The sequence below is a fragment of the Euprymna scolopes genome, chromosome 35 (genome assembly GCF_053919585.1).
Source record: "Euprymna scolopes isolate OS-2025 chromosome 35, ASM5391958v1, whole genome shotgun sequence".
Lineage (NCBI taxonomy): Eukaryota > Metazoa > Mollusca > Cephalopoda > Sepiida > Sepiolidae > Euprymna > Euprymna scolopes.
Genome location: NC_136516.1, coordinates 33,437,068 through 33,453,553, shown reverse-complemented (window position 1 = coordinate 33,453,553; position 16,486 = coordinate 33,437,068). Strand labels below are relative to the sequence as shown.

Here is a 16,486-nt window from a genome sequence, read left to right as displayed (position 1 = left end):
CTTTCTTAGAACTGCACGGCTGTGGAACTCTCTTCCATTTTCCTGCTTTCCAACTGACTATAATATGGTCGTCCTCAAGTCCCACATGAACAAGTTCTTGACGAGTCGTCTCCTTCAGTAATCCAATTTACCAAATTTCCACTACTAACGATTGCTACGATATTGTCCCATGGACGACTGTACACTCATTGACACTTATTCTCGAGTGGCCTCCGGGCCTTGATAAGTCGTGATCCCTTTGTAAAAAAGACAAAAAAAAAAACATGATTTTTTTTATTTTTCACACAAAGCAGCACATAAGTAGTGCTGTGACAACAGAATATTCTTTTCATTCTTTTGACTCTCGAGTATATATCCGACACAGTAAGGCACAATCAGCCGAGAACCATATCAGTCTATATAAAAACACAAGATATATACTCAAGAGTCAAAACAAAAGAATATGCTGTTGTCACAGCTCTAATAATAAGACATTTACCTTGTTTTTGAAGCACTTTTGAATTGGGATCAAAATACTATCGGCTACAGCTTCACCATCAGGCCTGACATAAAAGATGATAACATTTGCTTCAGGTCCCCAATCGGATTCAATGCGTAAAGACTGCTTATATATTTTTTGGGGCTCATCTGCAACTGCATCGGCTACAATCGCTTCTTCCACCTGTGGAACTGAAAGATAAATATTTTCAAGCATTATCGTGCAGTTATCGGGATTGAATGCAACCAATGACAAAAAAGTTGAAATCAAGATGACCCCCCCCTCCCCCGGGACGTGTGTATATAAAAAGGAGAGTACAGTAATAATAATAAAAAAAAACTTTTTATATATTGAGACCTTACAGTAAGTAGCGATTATGTTAACTAGTGTGAATTTTGGCAAAGGTTATATAAGTACATGTCATAATAACCTGGCGGTAAGTGGATATAGCTGCAGCTGGCATGACGGAAGCAGGGATTTAAGGTTAGCCTAGACAAAATGCACTAAAAATTCAAGTGCCGAATAATATAACAGAGATTACGTCACGTGTTTGGGGAAAGAAAAAGAGTTTCTAGGCATTCGGAGTTTTGAAGTAAGAGGGACGACATATGTATTAAAATATAGAATGTCACCTCGATGATGTAATCTGCATCTTTCAATCCTCAAGTATAAGAACAAGTAAGAAGGAAGTAATGGCACGGTTTTACAATTTGTCATTATTCTGAGGGAGACAACTCTTTTACTAAGAGATTCGTTCATTTTTTTTTCATCTCATAATGTAGGACGCTAATAAGCTGTCAGTTTTCACGAGCGGTTTACAAAAACATACTTTTATGTTTTTCGTCCATTTTTTTTTTTTGGAGGGGGTTATTCAATCATAGAACTTGTATAGTTTTTAACAAATGCTTCTACAGTTTTAATTAAATGTGTTTCCATAAGTAACGTTCTGATATTACCAAGCAGAAGAACCGTTTAATATTTTGCAAAAATTCTGTTTACATTGGGGGAGGCGGGAAGGTTCCAGTGTAAACAGAATGTTTGTGAAATACTTAAACGGTTTTTCTTCTGTTTGGTTAATGTCGGTGCGTTACTTACGGAAAAACGGTTAATTGAACTGCAGAAGCACGTGTTAAAAACTATACAAGTTCTATAATTGAATAACCCCCCCCCCCCCGCCAAAAAAAAAAAAAATGGACGAAAAACATAAAAGTATGTTTTTGTAAACCGCTCGTGAAAAGTTACTGACAGCATTATTAGCGTCCTAAATTATGAGATGAAAAAATGGACGAATCTCTTAATAAAAGAGAGTTATCTCCCTCAGAACAATGACAAATTGTAAAACAGAGCCAAATTAATTTTAGCCTAAGTAGTCTCTTCCATGTTTTCAATATCTGTGGATACTTTAGGTTGAAAACGGTGTAGACATGAGTGTTTAATGTTATTATGGACATGCATTTGCGAATATCGTATAATAAAAATTGTAGCCGATTTTAAATTTGTATAAAAGTATAGTGTTTTATCGTACATTAGCAACAGAAGTTGTGTATAGTGATGCCATATTTCAATGTTAGTAAACGTTCATTAATGTAGGGAGAATAGGATTCTAGAATATTAGAATGGTCAGAGCTCAACCAATCAAAAAGGGCTGACTATGTGTAGGGAGACTTTATTAATTATGTATTGAAAAACTATAAGGGTATGGTATGTCTATGTATCTAATAAGCAGTTACAATCGGCTGAATCTCAATAGCGTAAGAAAATGTAGAATTGTTCCTGGTGTCAACTGGTAGTGGTGGTAGGAATAAATATTCAGAGAGAAAAATAGGAACTCCTTCCTCTATAGATGTGACGACTGTGATGGTGTTGCTCGTTGGATGCAATGTAGCATTTTATTATCATGACTGAATGTGTCTTAGATGGTGTTTGAAAACGACATAAGCTATTGGCTATTAGGCTAGATGTATTGAATTTGTATGTGGCATCTGTTGTCGTAAACCTACGATACTTTGGTGCAGAGGGGAATCTCTGCATTCGAAATATTATATAGGAGATTATAAAATAATATGGAAAAAAAAAAAAAAAAAACTAATTTAAAACCACATTATAATATTTTCAGGAACCAAATATGCCATTGGTTTTGCTCAAAGATTAATTGTTGATAACTGATGTGTGGCGAGTGTGCAAGGTTTTGCACTGATTCTAAAGAAACGCCAGGTGTACCTTGAGGGGGTTACAGACTATGAATTTAAGAAAATTTATTCTAATTACACCCCCTCCGACCTAATCAATTCTGAATGCATCGTTTGGCCCTATTCCAAAACTTTAACATTATAAAATGTAAAAAAAAAAACAAAAAAAACCCAAAGAATAAAAAAGGCTTGGCATAAATGGACAGAGTTGGTTCCTCATTAAATAATCTGTCAAATGAACTGACTGAACAGGTATTACACTTTGTGCAAGATGTAAAGCTGGTATCTCCTAGAAGAATCTTTGACCAATTTCAGAATAATTTTAACAGAATTTTGTTCCGGTCTTCAAGCGAGGATTTACCTCTGAGCTCTTCAGAATGCAGTTATGTTCCTATTGATAGTCTACTGCTCCTTTTATGATCATTTTCCCACATGAATCACTGAACAGCATTGCTAATGCAAAGGCCCTTGGTACAGTAGAGGACAATGGAACTTCCATGAACTAAGTTTCTTTCCTAGAATATCTCATCTGTGGAACAATATACCAAAATACTGCTTCCCAACCGACTAAAACAGTGTCGCCTTCAAGTCTAATGCAAACAAATACTTGTTGAGCTATACTCTTGAACAATCAATTTCTCCTCCGTAATCTTTTGCCCCTTCCACTTATCGTTTCTAATCCTATAGTTGTGGCGATCATCGTCTAAAAGATAATCTCTTACCTTTATCCTTGAGTGTCCCCTAGCTTTGATAAGCCGTGACCCGTTAGTAAAATAACAATAAAAAAATTTTTCAAACCATCACATCGAAATGGCAAGCAAAGTTCTCTACCTCATCCAAACATCTTTTCTAAACCTTACATCAACTGCTTTCTATCTGTTATGCATAACCCTGGCACAGACGATTCTTGATTATGGCGTCCAAGTAACAAATCGCTATCTTCAAAAAGATATCATTGGGGTTGTGACAACAGCATATTTTTTTCATTGTTCTGAGTATATAGCTGTTAATATCTTATATGTTTTTATATAGACTGTTATGGTTCTTGGTTAATTAACTGTGTCTTACTGTGTCGGATATATACTTAAGAGTCAAAAGAATGAAAAGAATATTCTATTGTCACAGCCCTAGATACCATATATTTAAGGCATGTTTAAGAGTTGGCAACTAGGATGGTGACGGGATCCTTCATGCTTCCCTAAAAAGAATAGCTTCAAAGATTAAATCTACCCTCACTTGAACAGCAAAGGATGCAAGGAAACCTGCTTCTGTCAAAAAGCAGCATCAACAGGAATGTCAATCTTTCACGAAAAACACTCGTCTAACTGAAACCACTGCCAATAATTCCCTCCACTCTTTATCTAAACCTAAATGTAGATTCCATGAACAAAGCTTCTTTCTTAGGATTGCACACCTGTGGAACTGTCTTCCGTTTCCCTGTTTTCCAGCTGACTATGCTATGGCTGTCTTCAAGTCTAACGTAAACAAATTTTTGATGAGTCATCCCCTTAAGTATCCAATTTACCAAATTTTAACTAATAATGATTACTATGATATTGTCCCATTGATTACTGTGCACTCATTAACCTTTATCCTCGAGTGGCCTCCGGGCCTTGATAAGCCTCGACTGCTTTGTAAAAAAAAAAAAAAAAAGAAAAAAAAAAGAAAATGTCAATCTACCTTTACAGTAATTTTTCACTTTAACACCTAGTCGCGGTCCCTGCGGTAACCTGCAGAAAATGTACCATCGTGTTTTTTTTTTGTCTTAACAGAAGAAACGCAGCCTTCTGTTTGCATCTCTGCAACGTGAAACAGCTTATGAGAAGAGGCAGCGAGGATGTTTACCACATCCAGGTTTAAAGTCGCCCTGAACGAACATTCACATGGTTTATAGATGCAATATCTTATTTGTCTTTTTACATAACTTGCTGCATTTTTTAAATTATTTATTTACTTATTTTTTTTTTTTGCTAATAAAATTGATTGAAATCCCGAGCAACGCTGGATTATCCTGCTAATGAAGTATGCCAGAGTTTTCCAAACTTCGGGACACTATAGAGCCCCTGAGCAAGGCAAAGGTTTTTCACGGAGCACTAACAAGATAATTTCTAAAATAAATATGAAAAACATTAATTTCAAATTTTAACACTACTGATAAAGTTTACAACCATTTTTTTGTTTTTGATTAATTAAAAATCGTTGCATTATTTTTGTTAATTTATTCTTATATTTTTCTTATCAATAAACCATCCTGAAACTCTTTACACCTGTACTTAGATATCATATCTCTTTTCAGTAAAAAAGATTAAATGTTTGCAGTCATTTAATTTTTCCATATAAAGCATTTGGTCCTCTTGAAAAAAAAAAAAGAAAAAAAAAAAAAAGAAAGGGCTTCCAGAGACCCTCAGCGTCATTCACGGGGCACCAGGGCTCCATGGAAACCACTTTGGAAAACCCTGACGTATACATAAGATAAATGATGCTTACACTTGCGGAGCATTTTTACAGGAGTATGGAGTGATTTGTCTTCTGGTTCCTTTTCCTTCTGTTCTGAATCAATCTTTGGCGAGACGGTAAATGTATTATTAGTTACTATTGGCGGAGTGCTATCCTCATCTTCTGTGGTCGATGTAGCTGTTGTGGTGGTGGTTGAAATCGGTTCTTTAATTAGAAGACCTTCAGGTTCGTCTATTTGCGTTTCCACAGAGTCTGAGTGGGACCATTCACCATTCGACACGATTTTACCACGAGATAAAACCTGGTAATACATTTGACGACAATTCTTTGTTAGGAACATAAATTTGCTCATGCAAAATGAAATGACAACAGCAATATTATCAAAAGAGACAACAATATCACCGAAGACAACAATAAGACAAGGCAGAGATCATTTTGCTGATAAAAGTGCAAATTTATCTTTATAAATTAAACAATGAAATGCTTAATCTTGATGATAATGGATAATAATAAACAGAAAAAAATCACACATGCACATTGAATTTTATGAAAAAAGAAGGGAGTGAAGCCCCAATCTTTAATAATTGATAATAATAAAAAGAAAAGAAAAACCACGTATGTAAATCGAAATATTATAAGAATTAAAGGCTTAATCCTAATAATAACTGATAAATATAAAAAGAAATGAAAAATAATCATGTATCCAAATCGAATTTTTACGAGCAAAGAAGGAGAGGTTTAATGTAAATTTTATACGATAATAAAAAAATTTCTTTCACTTGTAATATACATAAAATATCCCATTATTATCATTATTATTATTATTATTATTATTATTATTATTTAAACAGAATGGAGAAAAAGAGATTAATTTTTTCCTTACAACGATTAGCTTTTTTCTTTCTATATTATATTTCTTTTAATCCTTCTGTTGGTCTGTTCAACTTTTTCTTGAAAAACTACAGAACCAATCTGTCTAAAATTTTATATGGACCTTTGTTATTATAAAGGTGCAGTGAGCTAAGTATTATGGTATCCGTTCGAAGTTTTAGTAGGCATTCCTCCCAGCGTGGTCGTAGCCTAGATTGAACTTCATACACAAATTTGTAGTGCAATTAAAATCTTGTCCGTGGCTGAATACTTCATGTTTCACCATCTATCAAGGGTATTTTTTTTTATTGTAACGCCATCACTAGATGGGGTGCCTAACATGGCTTAAGAGAGTCCAATCTACCTTAGAGAGAAGGATAGACGGTGCCAGTTTCTCAACCTGGTATTTTACCTCACGGTACATACAGCACCTCGCCTTCCCAAAATGGTCACCCATCTGTTACTGACTAGGCTCAATGTTGCTTAACTTCAAGAACCGGTGTGTTAACGTGATTGTGCCGTATATAGAAGGCATTAGTCATCACAACACCACATTTACCTTTGAAGTCTTCTCAGAAATTACTGGGCCGATCTGGCTGAAATTTTGTATGGACTTTTGTTATGATAAGGTGAAACAAACTAAGTATTATGGTATTCGTTAGATGCACAATTAAGAATTAACAAGGATTTATAGGAATTAATATTTAATGCAAAATGAGCACAAATTTAACCATATTCAACCATCGATTTGGCAAAAAGCACCCATTCTAAGTGAATGGGTTATAACAAAGAAAAAAGAATGCTTCAAGGAAGAACATAAATTCCAAAAATTTTATACATTTTTTTCTTTATTTAATCCATCTATATGTTACTGTCTTTAATATTTGTTTGTCTCTGATGAGTTGTGATATGATATCTTCGGCTTCATGCACAATGAAACATGTAAAACACTTATGGACAAAATAAGATATAGATATTCGCCTATATTTAAAAATAAATTATCAATAAAAAATAAAAATCACAAATGCACACACATCTCAATTGAGGATAAGTGAGGAAAGACCGGAAATAGTTTAATCAAAACAGAACTCAGGCAATGACACATAGAAACAAATATATAAATGATAGGGTTTCATTGATAAATTTACTTTGTGCTATCATGACCAATGTGTAACCCACAGTTTTCATTCTTTATTGTTGTACCATGTTATTGAGAATATAGTTGTTATGGTGTTAAATGGTAATAAAATGAAAGGAACACAGGACTTTTAGAAACAAACATGTATTCACATATATTACAGGCAAGGCGGGTTGAGCAATACCATTCCTCAACTGTTGGGCATTTTCACACGATCTCCTTGGCCGCATACCAATCTCTTACTGCTGGGCACCGGTACTCGTTACCAGTAGTGACGTCACCAGAGGAAGTAACGTCATAAGATAGTCTATTAATCCCATGGAGGGGCGTCTCCAACAATAATAACGTTGTTAATTTAAAAATTACCTTTTTTTCAAACCAGACGACTGCTAATATGAAACTATTTTTAGTAATCACTTAAAATTCAGCAAAGGTGGTAACCCATTTTACATTGAAGAATATAATAAAGTTGTCTACCTTAAGTTGAAAAAAAAGTTGAAAAAAATGGGCACACTGATGAAAATTAAAAACTAAAAAGACTTCAATGCACCCTGGGCAACGCCAGATATGTGCAGCTTGTCGTATTTAAATGAATAACCAAAATACTTACAAGGTACGAGATTTTAAAATCTTCTGTGTCTTCTCCAGCATTGTAGTAAAAAACTGCATCGATAGATTGATTGCACTTCACTTGTTTATAGATAGAGTCTATCCAGATAAAACTCCGGCTTGGAGAATACCATTGCTGTAGGGAGAAAGATCCAAAAGAACTTTGGCGGAAATGAATGTCCAAATTTTCGTCGCCATCTGTATCATTTTCTTTACTAGATGCCGGAACAATCTGAAATATTAAAAAAAAAAAAAAAAAAAAAAAAAATTAAGAATATATTAGATATGCGACTTCCAACGTTTTATCTGAGTTTTTTTTTTTTTTTGAGGTGGTAGGGGTCACTTTTGTATTTTAGGTTTTTCTGTTTATATTTTAGAAGAGTTTGATTTGGGACAAGGGGAGATAATCGTTTTTTTTTCTTTCAAACGAATACTTTTTCTTTAATTACAATCTTGAAATAAATTAAAACAGTCTATTTGGAATATTCTGAAATGTATGAAAATAGTCATTATTTAAAAAGAAATGTGTGAATTTTTTTTATTATTATTGAAAACAAAGTTGTTTTAAGCAAATAAAAATCTAAACTGAATGAAATTAGTCATTATTTGAACATGTGTTGTTGTCTTCATATTATTTGGGTTATTTAAACTATTGTTCTCACTTGGAATATTATTCTTACAACGATGTAATTTACAACCTTCTTCAGGCGTATTTTGTTGAACTTAGGAATTTTCCTTCCAGACTCGGGAATTTGTATGGACTTTCGAACGGAACCCTTTATTTGCTCCTTGGGGGTAGCATGCTCTCATTCTGTCAGCCATAACTGGATAGAAGTTCGAAGCAATTTGCAATTGTATTTTAAGTGTCAGCCGCACTGAAGATTGAATCTTCAACCTCCAGAAGATTCCCGAGTTTGACAGCAACATTCCCAAAATGTTGTGCGAATAACACTCAAGATTAGAGCAGTAGTCCCAATAAGCCAACTAATACAAATTATCAATCCTCATCTCAAAAATTCAGAAACGTGTTTTATATATTTTTTTTAACGGACACTTTCTTTAAGAAATTAAAATGATGAAATTAATGAAATCGATCATTATTTAAAAGTGCGTTTTTTTTTGCTTGTGTAAATGTGTGATTAAAAAAAAAAAAAACTAAACAAAAAATGTTTTAGTAATGAATTAAAAGTTCAAAGTAAATTAAAACAGCAGTTTATTTATAAATGATTGCGCCCATTTCCAGAGAAATTTTCAGATTCGAACTCTTTAAAAAAAAAAAAAAAAAAATTGCAGAAGTGCCCCTCCCCATTTTTAAAAAACTTTTATTCAGCCTAAACAAAGCATATTGCCACTGAGACATAAGGCACTATTGTGATTAGGGGTAAGATATTTATAGAGAGCATCCTAAGAGGGGAGTTGTGCAACAAGACGTTTGTCCATATTAAAATTTTTATATGTTGATACAATCAAGGAAAAAGAGAGCAGGGCGGGAATTCCAAATACAAGCAGTCTGAGGAAAGAAACTATCAGAGAATAAAGTTGTCTGGTATATGATAATCCCTAGAGTGAAGGAGTGGGATTTTGCTGCTAGTTGGATTTGTTGGTGATATAAGTGTAGTGAGTTCATCTGAGCACATTCCATGGAAATACTTGTCAAACAATTACAGTGATGTAACATTGTGGCGATGGGACAGAGACTGAACCATGGTAGCCAATGCGGGACCAAATTCTTCAGCTATAATATAGAAGGAAAAATGGGCGCAAGTATTTGAGTATGTCCGCGAAAGGATTTTTTTCATCGGGCTTCTCGCGTCAGTTCCATTCCGGGAGAACTTTCCTTATACTTCCTAGATAGTAAGATCTCAGATTTGCAAACAGACATCGTCTCTATCTTTATTTTGATAGAGTTTTTAAAAAATTCCCTCATTTCCAGTGTTTGTTTTCCTTTCTCATATAAATAAAGTGAAACTAATTGAAGCAAAGGCATCTGCCTGGCCTTCCGGGTCCCAGGACGTTTTGAAAGCAATTAGGTTTGATCAATGTGGGGAAAACCCTTCATATCAGACAATTGCTATTTATTTGGACACTGTCAAAGTTCCCCATTTTTAGGGTGAGCTGCTTTTCCCCAACATCGTGGGTAAACAAATAAATAAATCGACAGAAAGCGGGAAGATTAACTGGCCTCCAGCCAGATTTAAAAACAACGTTCATTTCTGCGCGTGCATGATTCTTAACTTAATTACGAACTCATTTCACTGTCCGCTCTGGTGTAATGGTTAGCGAGAAGGACCTCTCTTTTTTTTTTTTTTTTTTTTTTTTTTAATTTTGTCTTTCGTCACCCGGTCAAAACTTAATTACCAACTCTTTTTTCACTTTCTTTTCCTCCTTCGCGGTACGGGTTCCACCCTTTAAAAAAAAAAAAAAAATCTACAAACACCCGGGCAACACCGGGTACCCCCGCTAGAATTGTATAAAGTATTCCTTAAGTGAAGCCATGAAAACGTTTAAACCGATTGAAAACATTTTTTGACACTTATTCAGTATAGGATACATATGAAAATGGTTATTCCGAATAAGAATTTTTCAATATACTTAGCTATTAGACCAAAACAAGTATCCTCTCCAAAAATTAGGAAAATAATTGAGTAGAAATTTAATTAAAAATAAAAATCAGATTTCGTATTTTGTCAATCTGACAGTAATAAGAGCAGAAATTTCGTCAAGCAGGGGGAGATAAGTCAATCTGTCATTTAACCATGCAATAATGAATGGGGATCGGTAAAAAAACGAAACCGGATTTTTATTTTTAATCAAACTTGTATTTCATAATTTTTCCTAAGTTTTGGTGAGGATACTTATTATTGTATGGTATGTAAATACATGGACATGTTTTTAGTTCTTTTTTTTTAATTGGAATGCGATTTTGATGTGTGTCCCATACTGCATAAGCACCCATTTGTTTTTGTTGCATCATTTTTTTATCGTTATTAACATCTTCGTTTCGAAAAAAAAAAAAAAAAAAAAGAACTTTCAATAGAAGAAAGAAATCGATAGAAGTTATCTCTCTTACTTAGTCAGCAGTCAGCCATAGTATGTCATGAATTTAAAAAAGAAAGAAAGAAAGAAAGAACTCAATCCCAGAAGTAATAATAATGCCACTCACCTCCAGTGTGAGCCCTTTTATTGTGGTTGGTAATGCAGGAACGCCAATATGTAGATTACCCTCTTCGTCTGTGGTGTAATTACCAGTATATGTGTGAACACGACTATTGTCTATCGCAGTGACTTGGAAAGTTTCGCCAGGAATTGGTTTTTCATCCGGGGTTGTTACTATCACCTGTGATGTCCAAACAAACAAACAAACAATATTTAAAAAGAAAATCATGCATATTTGGGGGGGGGGGATATCAGAATCTCTATTGGAATCGGGGAAAAAATGTGCCTATTTCCGATGCCAAAATGATTCTTTTTAATGTTTTATTTGATTTCATTTTAATGTTTTATTTGATTTTATTTAAAGCAAAATTTTCCACTGCTAGTAGCAATGATATAATAATGTTTATTTATTTTAAACTACTAGTGTAAACTAAAACCTATAAATTATCTCCCACAATTGTATTTTTACGCTTGAGAAAATATATGCACATTTAACATGTGCTTTTATTGCAATCGGGAATAAATAACAACTCTAATGTTAAACATTTAGAGATTTATAAAGAATCGGAATCGGTAATAGTATTGGAATCGAAAAAAATATTAGAACCGTCCTATCACTAATATATATATATATATATATATATATAGATATATATATATATATATATATATAGTAAGTTATAAAAATATATATGGCAATTAAACACAGACTATTCCGCATTTCATCCACACTAGGATTCGTCAGGCTTACTACCTAGCTCTACCTATATATTGAGCACTGTTGGAGTAAGTACTTAAAGTTTAAGCATAAAATTATACTTTCGTATATTAATTTATGTGATTAAATGAAGTAGCTATATATATATATATATATATATATATATATATATATATATATATAACGATTGGTTTCCTAGATGTAAATTCAATAAAACTCGTGTGATTATTAAAGAGTGGTCAATGCAGGACAGGGCTGGTATATAACCTATTTATTATACAAACATTATTGGTTACATATGTGCATACATGTTTCAGTGGAATCCCAATTCAAGGACAACGCTTCATCAAACCAAATTATTCAAATAGATTTTCTTTAATGTAATATGCAAATGAGATTACTTCCTGACTGTCAATTTTATTTGAATAAATAATATATATATATATATATATATATATATATATATATATATATATATATATATATATATATAAATAAATCTTGTTGGAATGAAAGTGTGTAAACGTCTGTTTTCAGTATGAAAATTAATTTGTGAAACAGTGAACATATTAATTAAATTATAAAGAAACAGACAGGGATACGACTTTATTATAATAGATATATATTAATATTGATAATTATTTTTATACCTGCAGACACTAACGTTTTATGCTTTCGCAATCAACAGTGTAGGAAGTGATAATTACTGCCGATCGGAAGATTCAAACCCAGTTACAAAGTCAACAACAATTAACAATAAAAATTAACAAATAAATCGAGGGCAAATCAAATACCTACAAATGCCAAATGCAGGTATTACAGTAAAGCAAACAGAGAATATTCTAACGACCGGAAGTCGTGAAGGCTGTATATCACTAGTTGATCGCCTTTTAGGATAAGGGTTAAAGATTGTACATTAGAAATTGGACAATATAGTAATCATTAGTAATGAAAATTTGGAAAATTTGATAACTTATATGGAACGGCTCATCAAGAACTTATTTACGTTAGACTTGAACACAACCATATTGTAGTCAGCCGGAAAGCAGGAAAACGGAAGACAATTCCACAGGCGTGCAGTTCTAAGAAAGAAGCTTTGTTCATGGAATCTACGTTTAGGTTTAGGCACAGATAAAGAGTGGGGGTAATTATTGATAGTGTTTACAGCTAGACGAGTGTTTCTTGTGAAAGTTTGGTGAGGGGGGACCATAGATTGAAGCTCAGTTGAACACTTTCCATGAAAATAACGATACATCAGAGACAAACTCGCAACATCTCTTCTGTGAGATAGAGGTTGCAAGGAAGAGAAAAGGACATCTCCTACGAGGCTACGAAGTCTATTTTGAACTCTATCAAGGCAGGCCAAGTCCTTTCTAGCAGCTCCTGCCCAGATGTGGCAACAGTATTCCATCCTTGGACGTACCTGGCTCTTATATAGATAGAGAATAGCATCAGCAGTGAGATATCTACCGGATCGATAGAAAGATCCCACCATTTTTCCAGCGGCCTTGGCAACAGATTTGATGTACGTGTTCCATTTAAGATCAGGAGTAATGGTCAAGCCAAGAAGCTTGTCAAAACTTGAGGCCTCCTGAAGACGAGAGCCATTCATTTCAATTGATGATACTTATAAATATTAATAATTACTTGTTATACCTACAGACACTAGTGTTTCATGCTTTTGCGATAATTAAAAAAAAAAAATTAAAACTTAGATGTTATTTAAAGTATGTGTACTTTTTAAACACATATCTATATCTAATGTATCATGTTTTTTCTTTTTTTTTTTCTATTTTGACACTGTGTTTTTTCTAGGTAATACCGGTAAATGTCCTTAAACAAAGAAAACTGCTAAGAGAAAAATGACTCACATTTGATTCAAAACTATACCCTCAACGACGGAAACCCCTGACGAGAGTATCATCTTTGATTGCTTGACTTTCAAGTCATAAGGCTAGAGAAAGTTGAATTTATACAAATTCAGCTTTCTCCTAGTTTCGTGATGAAGCTTTGTGTTTTTTTTAATTACCAACGTAAGCATACCATCCTAAAAACTGTGTCAAGCAACGAATATGGAAAATTGATACATCTAATGTTTGAATTTTTACAGCAAATTATGCATCACGTTGCTTTTTATATTTATACAGCAAATAACGTATCACGTTTCTTTTTTTTTGCAGCAAACTAGCAGGCTGCCCAGCGTTGCCCAGTCGTAAAATATACAAAAATATATTTTAATTACTACAAAAACTGAGACATGTACATGCGAGTATTGTTTTTTCTAAACAGTTAACTTCTTGTGAGTAAAAAAATACTTGAGCTGACATCGAAACCAAATCCTAAAGACAGTGAGTCAAGTACTATAACAATTAGACCAGCTTGACACGATCTTTAAAAAGTGTTTTCAAACCTACTTATTCTTAATATAATCTGTTATGTGAACCATTCAATGCGCATTCGTGAAACAGTTAACAGATAAAAATCCGATGACCCCCCTCCCCACCCCACGTACCAAATTTTCAATTCTGACTCCTTAGGACCCATGAAAATTGATTAAAAGGTTTTCCACGTGTCTGAATACCTGATATATCAAATTTCAAGTCTGTAAATCAAAAGTTCATTGAGTATATAGGTTGAGAAGTGTTCCCACACAAGCATTCTCATCCTTATAGATATATAGATTAAGTATAACGTTGCTTTCTTTACAACAATTTTTTTTATTCACGTGGTTATTCTAATATTTATTCATCAGATTTTTATATAAAAGTAGAAGTTTATGTCTGGAGTCAGGTACTTTTTGAAACGGTTTAAACGATTGCAGAAAGGGTGAATTTTAGTAACATTTCCATTTCTTTGAGGAGAGGGTGGAGAGTTACGGAGGTTGAAAACAAACACTTACTTTAGCCTCGGAAGGTATTCCAGGCTTAAAATATTGCCGTGTATACATATTAGGTTGAATAATATATTTATTCTGTTCAACGGCCGGTCCGTCATGAGATTCCGTTATTTGCACGCCTAAAATTATATATTAAAAAACAAAACAAAACAGAAAATACAAAAACGTAGATATTAATGGAGTATAATATATATATATATATATATATATATATATATATATATATATATATATATATATATAACACAGATACATATCTATATATCTATAAAAAGTGAAAATGTATGTGCGTGTGTGTGTCTGTGTACATTTCAATACCTACCAAACTACTCTGTCAATTTTCAGTCTAGATATTCGAGATTTGTCATAAGGGGCATTGAGATTTGGGAAAATCTTTTAAATCGGTTTTCGACCAGAAATTTGGCTGTCAAGTGGTCAAAGTTCAACGATTGGACCTTTGAAAACTCTACCAAACTCTTCCGCCAATTTTAGGCCTAAACACTTGAAATTTTAGATGTAGGCTACTTGGACATGGATAAACCTTTTTACTTTGATTTGAGCCTCAAAAAGTAAATGTTAAGGGGTTAAAATTGGGGTCAAAGTTTAAAAAATTTGACCTCTGCGGTCTACCAAATTACTCAGCGAATTTTTGGTCTAAACATTTGACATTTTACATAAAGTGTATTCAGACGTCGGACAAGCTTTTTAATCGGTTTTTGGATGAAAATTTGGCTACCAATGGATACAAAGTTCAAAAGATTTGACCTTTACGGTCTCTAGCAAACTATTCAGCCAATTTTGTGTCAAAACATTTGAAATTTTACATAAAGGGTATTCAGACATGCAGCAAGCTTTTTAATCAGTTTTTGGGCGAAAATATGGCTGCCAAGAGGTCAAAGTTAAGAGTTGATCTATTCAGATTTTACAAAACTCCTCCGCCAATTTTGGGTCTAAACACTTGAAATTTTAGATGTAAGTTACCTGGACATAAACACACGCACATACAAATATATACATATATAAAACAAACACACACACACACACACACACACACACACACACACACACACACACACACACACACACTCTCTCTCTCTCTCTATATATATATATATATATATAAAACACACGCACCCACATATATATATATATATCTATATAAACCACACGCACATCTATATAACACACGCACACACACATATACATAAATAAAAAAAAACACACATATATATATATAAAACACACACGTACATATATATAGAAAAACACACACATGTATAAAACGCATACAAATATAAAAATATATATATAAATAAAACACACACACATATATATATAAAACACACACACACATAAAACATACACACATATATATAAAACACACACACACATATAAACCACACACACACACACACATATATATATATATATAAACCGCACACACATATATATATATAAAACGCACAGACACACATATAAAACACACACACACATATCACACACACATATATACCTCACACACACACATATATCTCACACACACACACACATATATCTCACACACACACACACATATATCTCACACACACACACATCTCACACACACACACATATATATATATATATATATATAAAGCACACACAGACTAGGTAGCTAATATAACAAGTATAATATATATTATTCTCAGCTTGGTGGTAATTTCTAGTGTTCAGCTGATGTAATAAAAAGGGAATTACACTGCATAATGCAGGTCTTTATATCTCTATAAGTACTTGTCTCCGCAAAATTTGATTGAGATTTTCTTAATATAGTCGAAAACTTATGAAAGTCGTCATTCTAAAGAAAATTGTGAAGGTGGATCTAATGTATAAATTTAGTCCCCACCTCCAAAACGTTAAACGTGGGTGCATTTCGAGAATTAGTCTGGAAAAGAAAATTAAATAAAATACTCCACAGAATTCAAAATTGGTGAAA

At 33.3% G+C, this 16,486-nt stretch overlaps 1 protein-coding gene across 4 annotated transcripts in view; it reads right to left on the bottom strand.

Annotated features, from left to right (window-relative positions):
- Window positions 1–16,486, bottom strand: part of LOC145259799 (pregnancy zone protein-like) — a 313,594-nt gene that overhangs the window by 150,258 nt on the left and 146,850 nt on the right. For all 4 annotated transcript variants that reach the window (XM_080117581.1, XM_080117583.1, XM_080117582.1 and 1 more), the window contains exons 11-15: window positions 14,515–14,630; window positions 10,905–11,078; window positions 7,743–7,973; window positions 5,155–5,425; window positions 479–669 (exon numbers count right to left, since the gene is read on the bottom strand). In XM_080117581.1, the coding sequence (XP_079973707.1) occupies window positions 479–669; window positions 5,155–5,425; window positions 7,743–7,973; window positions 10,905–11,078; window positions 14,515–14,630 (983 nt within the window). The remainder of the gene's footprint in view (window positions 1–478; window positions 670–5,154; window positions 5,426–7,742; window positions 7,974–10,904; window positions 11,079–14,514; window positions 14,631–16,486) is intronic.